This window comes from Puma concolor, chromosome E4 (genome assembly GCF_028749965.1).
Source record: "Puma concolor isolate L17-30 chromosome E4, mPumCon1.1.hap2, whole genome shotgun sequence".
In the NCBI taxonomy this organism is placed as follows: Eukaryota; Metazoa; Chordata; class Mammalia; order Carnivora; family Felidae; genus Puma; species Puma concolor.
The window spans coordinates 63885625-63898931 of NC_141683.1; the positions used below are offsets into that span (position 1 = coordinate 63885625).

At 38.1% G+C, this 13307-nt stretch overlaps 1 protein-coding gene across 12 annotated transcripts in view; it reads left to right on the forward strand.

Annotated features, from left to right (window-relative positions):
• Positions 1-13307, forward strand: part of SDCCAG8 (SHH signaling and ciliogenesis regulator SDCCAG8) — a 251622-nt gene that overhangs the window by 117123 nt on the left and 121192 nt on the right. For all 12 annotated transcript variants that reach the window (XR_015246427.1, XR_015246428.1, XM_086694748.1 and 9 more), the window contains one exon: positions 6089-6231. Coding sequence is in view for 10 of the 12 variants with exons in the window: in XM_086694748.1 (XP_086550874.1) it covers positions 6089-6231 (143 nt within the window). In the remaining 2 variants the exon portion in view is untranslated. The remainder of the gene's footprint in view (positions 1-6088; positions 6232-13307) is intronic.

Here is a 13307-nt window from a genome sequence, read left to right on the forward strand (position 1 = left end):
AGGAAGGGATAGTATATTCCATTCCCAGTGGAAGGGAGATAGAAATGAAATTTTTCTGAACAATAATCTAAACTGGCACATTACCCAAAAACCATTTTTGCTCACTACTTCATTCTGAATGTGAAATGACAGCCAGGTATCACCATGCATTTGAAGAAAGCCTCTAACATAGGGGATTGGCTAAAAATGGATGAACAGAGGAAAAGGAAATTGAAGCAATATGTAATGAGCAGAGGAGAATATTTAAAATACTCTAATATTCTAATAGAGAGATTAGATATATCCATAAGGTAAAAATTGCATGCTATGTAAAACAGTGAAAACAAGAAATATCTCGTGGAAATGAAAAATGTGGTAGAAATCTTTTCAGAAATTCAGTAGAAGCTTTGGAAGATGAAGTCAACAGTCTTCCAGAAGTTAGAATCAAAAGGTGAGGTAGAAAGCATAAGGAAATTAGATGATAAATCCAACAGAGTGAAAAACCAATGTCTGGGAGTTCCAAGAAGAGGAAATACTAAAATGTATGACATCAAAATATTTTTAAATAATAATACAAGAAAAATTCCCCAGACTAAAGAGAACAGCCTCCAGATTGAAAGGTCTACTGAAAAACCAGCACAAAACATGAAAAAAGGCCATTCCAAGGTCCACACTGTAAAATTGCAAAATGCCAGGGAAAAAGAAATTAATATAAAAGCTTTCAGAAACAAACAAACAAAAAATCACAGACTAAGTATTAAGAATCAGAATGGCATAGGACTTTTCAATTGCAGTGTTAGAATCTTTAAGACAATGGAGTAACCCCTTAAAAATCCTGAGTAAAAATTGATTTCAACATAGATTTTTATACCTAGCCAAACTGTCAAATGTATAGCTAGAAAAATGGCATTTTTGGGCATACAAATACTTTTTAAAAAGGTATTATTCAGATATTCTTTCTTATGAAAGTTGCCTGAAGAATGTACTTTAACTAAAAAAGGACGTAAACTGAAAAACAGGATGACTTACAACCCAGAAAACATGAAACTCTAATAGTAGCATGTCTGAGGCTTGACCCAAGACAGAGATCAACCAGGCCAGACATAAGGCACCAAGAAGGATATATCTAGGGGGAAATTTTAAAAGGAACTGATAATTTATCTGATGTGTTTTGTTATCTGAAAAAATAATATTGATGGGTGTGTGACAGATCTTTTTGAATATTGGGGGAAAATGTCAGTTACCTAGAAAAATAAGCTATTAAAAAGTAGGCAATTAATTCCAGAAATAATAAAATATTGTACAAAAAATTAATCAAAATAAGGTTTGTCTTAGGAGTGAACAATATTTCTATAACCATAATGTAAAAGAACTATTGACTAAGGATTTAACCAAAATTGTTATATGGGAAAATGAGATAGGTATGTTGAGTGACCTAAATTGTTACTTTTTTAATGTAGGGAGGTAACAGGTAATGTCTAATATTATAAAATCAAGAAATAACATTATAAGTATGTCATATAAAAATATGAAGATACATATCAGAAGAGTGGATCGGATGGGCCATTGATGATCGGGCTTGGAGATGGGTGTGGGGAAGAGCGTGGGCACTGCCCTTCTTTGTTATGAGTAGTTGAGTATTATTTGACTTAGGTAAAGTGAAGTGCTCTGATATGAAAATTTAATAAGTGATAAAAATAAAGTTACATATGTCTGTGATTAAGAAAAAAAAAAACTCCTATACTACAGAAGACTATAGATAAACAGTAAAAAGTCTCCCTTTCTTGATACCCCATCTGTGGTATGATTGTCCTGAGTTAGCCACTTTATTTTATTTTATTTTATTTTTTTAATTTTTTTTTAACGTTTATTTATTTTTGAGACAGAGAGAGACAGATCATGAATGGGGGGAGGGTCAGAGAGAGGGAGACACAGAATCTGAAGCAGGCTCCAGGCTCAGAGCTGTCAGCACAGAGCCCGACGTGGGGCTCGAACTCACGGACCGTGAGATCATGACCTGAGCCAAAGTTGGCCGCTTAACCGACTGAGCCACCCAGGCGCCCCCTGAGTTAGCCACTTTAAAAAAAAATTTTTTTTAATGTTTATTTTTGAGAGAGAGAGAGGGAGAGAGAGAGAGCGCACAAGTGAGGGAGGGACAGAGAGAGAGAGGGAGACACAGAATCTGAAGCAGGCACCAGGCTCTGAGCTGTCAGCACAGAGCCCAACATGGGGCCCAAACTCATGAACCGTGAGATCATGACCTGAGCTGAAGTTGGACACTTAACCAACTGAGCGACCCAGGCGACTATAGCCCTTTTAACAGTTTCTATTTTTAGTTGTTCTGGTGGTTACATTCATGACTGGAAGTACAGCAAAACCTTGGTTTGAAAGCAAAATTTGTTCTGGGAACATGCTTGTAATCCAAAGCACTTTTATATCAAAGCAAATTCTCCCCATAGGAAATAATGGAGACTCAGATGATTCATTCCACCACCCAAAAATATTCATATAAAAATGATTACCGTACTATAATATAATACAAAATAATAAAGAAAAATAAGCAAATTAACCTCCATTTACCTTTAAAAACTTTCGTGGCTGGTGTGAGGGAGACAAGAGAAAGGAGGGTTATTGTGTAGGATGACTTTCACTATCACTAATGGACCTTGACTACAGTACAGTATTAATAAACTCTTGTCATACACTGTATTTAATGTAACCGGCAATAAGGCAGCAGAAAAAAAAGTCTCTATCTGCAGGCAGCCTGACCTAGAATGAAGCAAAGCATTTCAAGCTTACTCTTGTATGGAAAAGCAAAGGACTGTCCATAGGTTGCTTTGAAGTGACAATAAATACACTAGTGCCTATTGTGGTCACCTTCCAACATTCTGAAATGTCACTGATTTCTGCCAAACATTGCGGCCTGAGACCGAGCATCTGAGCATGGGAGATGATCACCCACAATCCTACAGAGAGAGAGAGAGAGAGAAAACCATTGGCTCAGTTGTGATCATGTGACGTTCAGCATCGCTTTATCAAGTTAAAATTTATTAGAAATATTTGCTCATCTTACGGAAGACTCACAGAGCAAATTACTCGCAATCCAAGATTTTACTGTTTATCTTTTGATAAAGCGTAAATCTATCTGGACTTGTCTTTGCCCAGTTGGCCAAGAGATGGCCGCATCAAGTTGCACTGTAGACACTGCAGGTTAATAGTGTGCTTTGGGAGTAACATACCACTGGCCTATGACTGTTGTTGGTCCTTCATCCCTGAACCACTGTATACAGCCAAGGAAGCAGCGCTGACCTAGTTGGGTGAGGCAAAGGGTTATCCTGCCAGTGGGAGCATGGCATTTCTGGCAAGAGAGTCCTCTTCTAACTGTTGGAGTTGGTGCCATGGCAGATTTTCCTGACTCAGGGAGTGAGTGTTGAGCCCTTGTCCAGCTGGTTACGCTATTTGTTGATTTTGATTATCTGCACCAATAAGCTCTTTTTCTGGCACAGATAATCAGAAGAAGGCAGTAATTTTCCATCTAACAAAAATGCTTTTTGCATTTTGAAATTATAATAAAGTTTTATTCAGCTCTCATCAGATTTATGGGGGAAATTTTATTGAATTAGGTCAAGAACTCTTTAGTCCTCTGTGATAGCCATATATCCTTAGGAAGATCATTTTATCTACTTACCACTGTGCTGTTCTTGAAAGACAGAGAAAAAAAATCAACAATAGCAGCACTAGCTGTCTTTTATTCAGCTCTTACTATGTGCTGGACACTCTGCTAACTAGTCATCATCTCATTTAATCTTTATGATAGCATTCAGAGCCGGCTGCAGCCATAACTTCCATTGTGGACTGAACAATCTGATTAACAGTTGAGTGATTCATCCAAGCTCACAGGGCTGGAAAGTGCCAGAGCTGTGTCGAGCTTATAAAAAATTGTTGCATCTTTTCTTTTTAAGAAAGTTGGGGATTTTATAAATTTTCCATTTCTGTAATTTTTTGGCAGAATTCATAATTCTGGAGTCATCTTTGATGTCTCATGATAGCTTTCCTTTTATTTCCATATATTCACCATGTTCTCTTTATGTTTGAAGTGTCTCTATTCTTATATCCGGAATATTGCAACTATCTCTTCATGGTCTTCCTTCTGCCAGTCTCTGCCATCTTAAATTGACCATAAACATTTCTCTCATTGTTTTAAAGCTCAGCTTCTCTCATATTGAGTGCCTTTTAAAACCATTAATATCTCTCCATTATCTATAAGAAAAATACAGCTTTAATTTGTCTAGAATTTAAGACTCTTCACAATGTGGTCTCATCTATCATTCCATGAGTTAATGTGCCCTTACCTTCTTTCCCACTTTTCTTGCCCATGCTAATATATCCCTAATCTGACCTACTGAAGCACAGATTCTCTCTACTGCTCACTTGTTGTTTCTTATGTGCTTTGTATTTTGATAGTTTTCTGTATATGTATATGTCTCATTTACCCATCTGAATTAACTCCTGAGTATAGAGATGGAAACTCTCTGAGCCCACCATAATATTCAGTGTGGTTTCTTGCATGTAGCACTGTGTACAAAATTAGTGAGTGAATTTTTGAAGTTTTAAAGTCAACATATTATTCCGATTCTATACATGTTTGCCTTTGTTAATTTTGTAAATGTTAGGCAAATAAAACTTAATAGACATTCACGTTTTTTCATTTCCTTAATTATATTAAATTATGGGATTAGAAATAAATTGGTATAGCTTTATCAGTTTGAAATTTTTAAAGAAACAGGTCAGTTTCATTTAGCGTTCTAATCTGAAAGATACAGAAAATCTACTCTGAATGTAAGTGATAGGTTCATTATTACATAGGTTTTTAAAAATAAAACAATATCTGAAAACTTGTAAGTTGTTTTATTAAGTTGCTGGTAATGTACAGTTTTGATGGGGATAAACTGGATATTTATATGTGATAAATGTCAAAAAAACAAATCATTTAGTTTATCTTCCTGATGCATTAAATGTAGTTGGAGCATATTGAGTAATGATATGAGGAAATTGAGATGTACTTAAATACTAAGTTCAAAACACTTAGACATGATTTTGTTTTCCAAAAGGAGATTGCATTTTTGTGAATTAAAATTGCTTCTTGCTTTCTGTTGAATTTGAAAATGTTTCTACCCTTTACTTTCCCCTTTATTTTTTTTTTTCTGGATTTAATAGTCTGAAGATCTGTCTTTTATTTTTTGTTAATTTATAGATGTTGTATGATAAATAAATAATTATCCTTTAATGTGTGAACTATTTAAAACTGTGTTCCATATAAGGTATTTTTGCTTCAAAATATTTGAGTTTCAGTAAGATGGGGATAATTTCATCCTGAGACTAGAGAATCATAAATTTTTATATATCATAAATTTTTATATATCATAAATTTTTATATATTTTAGATGTTCATATTTATTAACTGTAGAGTGCTTTTGTTGCCTTTTAATGCAATTTTAGTGTGATATTGTTTTAGCTCAGAAATCTCATATACTCTAAAGGCTTGAAGGTTCTCATGCTATATTTTTTTTCCTAAAAAGTATTTTTTTCCAAATAATGTTGAGCATCATAATGATGCCTTCTTTTACACCTCACATTTTTTTAAAAGGTGTAACAATTTACCCTTCAGTTTGGCTTTCAAAACATCCAAATGAAACCATAAATATACCTTTCAGAACAGAGTCACATATTTGAAGTAAATCACTGCATGTATCTGATCTAATCTCACAAATGAAAATGTTGTATTTTTAAAGTGGTGACATTTTTAAGTTAATACTGTTTTTAAAAGGACCAAGCCTTAAGAATGAAAGTGCAGATTATCCATTTTGACTACTCTCATTTAATCATTTCATTTCTGAAATTAGACTTCATCTTACGATCCAAAAAAACCTCACTAATGTGCATTTTTGGCTGGGTTAATTCCCTTTGTCATAAAATGGAAGCTAGCCTAAATTTTCTAATAATTTTTCATCCCATTAAAATTCATGGCGAAAATAAAAATGAGATAATTTTGAATTCAAGTGCATATAGTTTATATGGATGCTTCCCCCCCGCCCCCTCTCTACCTAAGGAAATAGAGAAATTGAGATTAGAAGTCAGTGAAAGCAAACAGCACTTGGAACGGGAGCAGCAGAAGGCAGCCGGGGCCAGAGAGGAGTGCCTGCAACTGACAGATCTGCTGAGCGAGTCCCAGCACCAACTGCACCTCACCAGGTACCCCTAATCCCATTACGCGCCAGAGCACCAATTCCATCCCACTGATTTTTGCCACCGGCTTCCAAACAGTTGTTAGAGTTCGTCTTAGTCATTCAATTCACACACAGCTTTCAGGCATATTAAGAGAAGTGGAGATGTGGAAAGCAAAACACCCAGACATGTGAATGATAAGTGTGGCAGGGAATTATGATATATTACAAAACCTTTCATCGGCAATGCTCAAATATTTAGGTGATTCTCTATCAAGATGAGCAACATGACATGTTCCTCCTACCACCACCAGTACCTCTCCTGTTAATTCTGTGTCTAATAAAAATGTTGAACTGAAAGATCTGAGGAAATATATTTAGGAAAAGAATCAGATACTGTCAGTGGTGAAAGAGACCCAAGTAGAAGGCATCCCAAGATGCAAACTAGGATGTAACTGATACAAAATAAGGAACCTGAGTCCTAAGAAGGTATAGAATTTAGAGATGGAATCAATTGACACTATTCATGTTCAAATGGTTATTATAACTGTGCCCTGTACCACTGTGGTCTCAAATTACATGGCTTCTGTCATGAGGTACTGTGAGGTGATTGTCAATGTTGTGAAACTTTAGTGAACGTATAGCTCAGCCCTGGGTTACGATGAGACATTTTAGGTAGCAAGCGCTGTATAATTTGCTGTGTGGAAAACACACACACGCACACACACACACACACACACACACACACACGCACACATGCACACAAATGCATATACACAGAAATTCAAATAGAGGTTGTAAAATTTCATGTTACCCATATAAGTGGTTTCTTCTCACTTTGAATTCTAGTACGATTTTTCATTTTTCAGATCAAGCATTTAGGTTTGTTCAGTTCTTACAGTTTTTCCGTTTTTACAGAGAACTTTGTCTAAATACACATGTAAGTTTATAAGCTTTGATGTGGCTCATAAATTAGAAAATCCCTGGTCTTTTCATCATAGTAATATGTTGAATTTAAACTACGAAAGGGGACTGATCCCTTTTACATTAAATATGACAATGTAATTCTGAGCACGGTATGATAACAGATGGAGGAAAAGCACCACTTGAACAGCCTGCATTTGGAGAAAAAAATATTCTAGGGGTTGGTGAACCTCCCAAAGTTTTGGGTTAGTGTTAAGATGCCTCTAGTTCTGTTAAAATCAAACTTTGTTAAAAACATTTTGTTATGATAATATTCCAAATGGTTTGCCAACTTTGCTTTTAAACAATGCAAGAGAAAGAGAAGAAAGAGAGAAAAAGAAAGAAAGAAAATAAATCATTTATACATGTGTGATATCTGGAAAAATCCCAATAGATAAAACACTTTTTATGAGAAGAAACTGCTTACGCCTACAGAATAATAGCTGTTCTTTTCATGCCCGTTCAAAGTGTTGTTCTGTAGACCTGAGAATGTAATGTCAAGATAGTTCCTATGGATTATTTAATCTTAGAAGTTTCGAAATTTAGCTGTGTCATGATAGTTAATAGTTGTTCTTCTGAAACAACCATTTGTGTGCTAAGCACTGCCAACGACAGAAACGGGACAGCCTTTAACGTCTCAGTGTGGCTGGGCTTCAGTAAATAAATATTAATGCTGGTTTTGTTCCCTTCGCCATTCTGTCTTAGAGAGTTAATTTCTGAAGTCGAAGTCCTGTAGGGAGTGTTCCTGCACCGTATCAATTTGTACTGTCTGACAAGACCAGTTTCTTGTAAGAGGAGCATATTTAAGGTACAGCGACTGCTGAAAATGGACTCGTAGTAACTAATTCCTTTGTTCTTGAGGAAAATGGTGTTGCTTGGTTCCATAGAAAGCTTTTTCTGTTGGGCTTTATTTACAGCTAGTCTACAGAAATTGAAAACTAGTTTTACAGAAAAAAAATTACCCATTTTCTGAGTGCAGTACTCTTTTGTAAGCATTTTACATTTAGTCTGCGTTCACGTTTTATAAAATCCACATTCATAAATTTAAAGAGGACAATTAAAAAAGCAAAGAACTATGTGTATCTCTCTTTTGCTCTAAAAATGGGATGTGGTTGTTGGGCTAAATATTTCTGATACAGTTTTTTGGGCTTTTTAGAATTTGCTTTCCCTCAACATTCTGTATTGATTCGGTATACTCAAGTATGTGGCTGAGAAACATTATGTCTTCTTTTCCCATGTAGACCAGTGGAAATCAATACATCCCACACAGGTGGCTCTTCACTTAGCCTTAACTTTAACATTTCGAATGACATAGTCTAAACAAAGTTTGACATAGAATATGAAAACAATGTTGTAAGTAATGACAAGATAAGGATGGAGGTGATCTAGGGAAAGGAAACGTATAAACTAGCATATTAATCCGTAGAGCAATCTGAAACAAAGATAACCCATCACTTGTTTGCTATTTCCCTTTATTGTCCACTTGGACTTAAACACAGAAAAAAGAGGGGCGCCCAGCTGGCTCCATCACTGGGGCATGAGACTCTTGATCTCTGGGTTGTGGGTTCGAGCCCCATGTTGGATATACTGATTACTTAAAAAACAAACAAAAAAAAAGGAAAATAGAAATTGAACATTTATGGAAGTACCCAGCTGGTAAGTACAACATTTACTCATCCACCATCTATTTATTGGACACCTAGTATCTTTCAAGTACGTTACTTGGTCTTGGGCATAGAGAAAAACATAAGATTCAGTTCTTATCCTTAGGTTGCTCACACTCTAGTACAGAGCCAGCTCTATATATGCAGTTATAGCAGAGTGTGATAAAAATGCAGTAACAGGAATAAATACTACCACAGGAGCACCTAGGAAGAAGAATCGGCTCGTTGTACATTGGAGGTGAAGATGATAGGGAAAGCTTTCTGGAAGAGGAGATGTTAGGTAGCTATTGTGATTAATAAGTTCTTGAGTAGCAGTTCTCAAAGTAGAAGAAGGTGGATGGAGCGATATATATGTACAGACAGGAAGCTGAGAGGGAATATAAACTCTACAATCAGGTTAGATGTTTGGCAGGGGATAAGCCAGGAGAGGCAAACAGGGACCAGAGGAAGGGCCTTGTGATCTGTATTCTGCAGTTTGGGCCATTCTGAGAGTAATGGGTTACTTTTGATGTATTTAAGCAAGGCTGTCAACATGGTCAACTCTTTGGGTTGGTGTTCAGACTCAGCAGTGTGGAGAGCAAACTCGGAGAGCTGATGTGGGAACAGGAGGACCAGTGAGGGCAGAGTCAGCAACTACGGCCTGCAAACATGGCCTGTTGTCTGTTTTGGGCCATGAGCTAAAAAGGGTTTTTATATTTTTAAATGGTTAGGGAAAAAAAACAAAAGAAAAATAATGTTTTGTGACATGTAAAAATTATATATCCATAACTAAAGTTTTACTGGACACAGCCATGATTATCCCTTATGCATTATGTATTAAGACTATTATGGCAGAATTGAGAATGGTCCTCAAAACCTTAAAATATTTATCGTCTGGCCCTTGACAGAGAAAATTTACCAACCCCTCAGTTAGGAGGCTGTGCAGTTCAAGGAAGAAGTCAAGAGAGCTTGGACTATAAGGGGTTCAAATATGTATTTATTTATTTTTTTAAAATTATTTAATTTTTTTAATTTAGAGAGAGACAGAGAGAGTGGGAGACAGGGGCAGAGAGAGAGAGAGGGAGAGTCTCAAAACAAGCTCCACGCTCAGTGCGGAGCCTGACAGGGGCTTGATTCCATGACCCTGGGATCATGACCTGAGCCGAAATCAAGAGTTGGACACTCAACCAACTGTGCCACCCAGGTGCCCCCAAACATGTACTTAAAGAAGGTAAATGGAAGTTAATTGTAGATTGGCCAACAAAGAGACACTTGACAAGGGCCTGGATTCAAATGTAAGTCCAGGGGTTAGTAATGAATCCTGGGCATGGCTTTGCCAGTAAAACAGAAGGAAAATAGCATCTTTAAGAAGCATTTAGGGTAGGGGCACCTGGGTGGCTCAGTTCGTTAAACATCTGACTTCAGCTCAGGTCTTCATCTCACGTTTCATGGGTTCGAGCCCGTGTCAGGCTCTGTGCTGACAGCTCAGAGCCTGGAGCCTGCTTCAGATTCTGTGTCTCCCTCTCTCTCTGCACCTCCCCTGCTCATGCTGTCTCTCTCTGTCTCCACTATAAATAAACATTAAAAAACAAAACAAAACAAACAGGAGGCATGGGGTAGCAAATGAGAGAGGCCAGAATTAAAGGTGACTCCCATGTTAACTGGATGAACCATTAGTTCAACTGGGAAACTTAAAAGGAGTAACAGAGAAAAATAATACACTGTGTTTTGGGACTTGAGTGGAGGTGTGCAGTGCAGGTCCAGTGTGAGGAGAAAGGTCAAGACCTGAGACTCTTCGCTGGATGCTTCGACATAAAGCTACTGGTTGTAGCCAAGGAGACGGGTGAAAGCACGAGAGGGCCATGCTTGTAGAGTAGGATGGAAAAGAGCCACCAGCCAAGGATACTGAAGGGGACATCAGGGCACAAGAAAACAAAACAGAGGGGCGCCTGGGGACGTCGAGCGCCCAGCCTCGGCTCAGGTCATGATCTCAAGGTTTGTGAGTCTGAAGCCCGCATGGGGCTTGTTGCTGTCAGGGAAGAGCCTGCTTCTGATCCTCTGTCCCCCTCTCTCTCTGCCCCTCCCCTGCTCATTCTCATTCTCTCTCTTTCTCTCTCAAAAATAAATAAGGACATAATATAGAATGATGCACAGGATGGAATAACAAAGCCACATGCTTTTCTTAGGGCAGCCCCCTCCCCAGGCGTCCAAGGGACACAAAGCAGAATTTGGGAATCCTTTCCTGGGGCATTCACTATCTTTGTAACTTTTGAAAAGTTACTTAATTCTTTGAACCTGCTTGCTTACCTATAAAATGAGGTTACAAACTGATTTTTGAGTTTCCTTCTAGCCCCAACAGTCAATGATTCTAACAGTAATTTAAGACACCCCATTATGAAGTGCCTTATTTCCTGACATTAGGCATTTAAATTGCTTGGAGTATTCTTTGTTTAAGACCTTTCCTTAGTTTGAATTTCAAAGATTTCTTCGAAGCGTCTTTCATGCCTCCAATTTATTTATATTCATCGTAACTTAGGCTCTGCTGACCTCTCACAAGGGCCACGGAAACGTTCCCCTGTAACATCCTCCCAGTCTGTTCCTCAAGCCTCTGCCAGCTGAAGGTTTTTAAGCTCTGCCTTGACTCTGTCACCTGCTGCCGAAACCTGCCATTGGGTGGCGCTGCTTCAGAGGGTTCAGACCACTGAGGGTAGTGCGGGGGGCAGGTATCCAGCCCCTCCAGTTTTTTCCTTGCTTGCGTGCCAGTGACACAGCCAAATTGCACTTTGGGGCTTTTCTCCCCTGTTGTTGCCTACACTTAGAATACCCCTATGACCTTCTCTAGCCCTATTGTAATCTTACCTTCCTTTCCAGGTCTGTCCAAAGTCCTGAGTTTTCCACTGTCGCCCTCCCAGATGGCCCTGCCACAGGGGAGCACATTTCCCTCTGAATCTTCCTTCCCACTCAGAGCTGAAGGCTCTGCCCCTGAGTGAATCCCTCCAAACAGGGACAGGGACAGTGAAAATCCGAAAAAAATGAATTAATACTCTGAAGGCTTTTAAGTACTTGCTTTTCTTCCCTTCTGGAATGAGGGTGGGAGGTCTTATTAATGTTCTATTTCTCCAAGCACCTGGCTCAGCCCTTTGCGAAGAGTTGGAGCTTAGTAAGTCATTACAGGGACGGCCAGTGTTTTGCAAGTTTATGACTGTTCTTTCAACAGTATTAATACAGATATAGTATATTGATATGCTGAACATAATTATTATATTAATATATTGATATATTAATATAATTCAGTACATTGATACACTAAAATATATCAGGGTAAAAATGTAAGATGGAGATAAGATAGAAATAGCTTTTTGTTTTCATTTTTAACTTTGTATGAACATACATGTTTATAGCAGGATCAAATGATAGACATTCTGACAATTCAAGTAGGGTTGATAAAGTATACCACGGCTCTCACCTAAATATGCTCCCTTAAAAACCTCTCTCTCTCTTTCCCTCTTAAACACACACACACTTCCAAATTAGCATTTTTTGTAATTGAGAGGTGGCCCCTCTGAAAGCAGTGCCTAATAAACATGATCGATAAGTGTATATAGCCTAGCATACATGAAAACAAAAGCGAGGCTTCCTTCTTCCAGTTATGTCTTTATTACTAGTCTTATTCAAATGACTTCTTCCTTTTCCATAACAAACTTTCAAACACATCTTAAAATATCTGCTCATTTATTTGCTCATTCCACGTGAAGCATATCCTATCGCAAGACACTGTGCCAGGGATGTTAGGAGGCAGAAATATAAAATAGCTTCAGATGCTGGCCCTCAGAAACTTACAGGCTGCTAGGGAAGAAAAGAAAATACACAGAGTTGGTGAGATAAATGAAAAGATCCAGAGGGGAGATTCCAGATAAAGTATCACAGGGACAGAGAACTGGACAGCGTCTTACAAGCTCAGCAGCATTTTGGAAGCAGGAAAATGGGAACGATGGGCATTCTGGGTAGGGGTGCACCTGTATGTACGAGAGTGAGTTAAATACACACAACTTGTTGTTTAACTATCTAAGAGTATCAGTCTCTGAGATGAAGAATATATCATCTTAAGATCTACCTGGAACCATGCTACATGTGGTGGCTCTTTCAAAAATAAGAATAGGGGTAGTGGCTAGCGGCAATGGCCATCACTTACCGAACCCCTTCTGTGTTCCAGGATCTGAGCTCAGAGCTTCTAATTTGGTACCTCCCCCCTTATAGCTGTATAAGGTACAGGCTGTTTTACAGCTGAGGTAGGAAGGGTGCGGAGAAGTAAAATGATTCATCTAAGGTCACACAGCTGACATGTTACAGAAGCAGGTTTTCAACCCCAGCAGCTTGCCTGGCACGCCTTGTACCATTATCCATCCCGCTGTATTTCTGTGTAGATTACCAGGAAAAGGATTCATGCAGTTGTCCCCGAAAATACAACTGAAGAAATCAGCGGTGTAAATTTATGCTA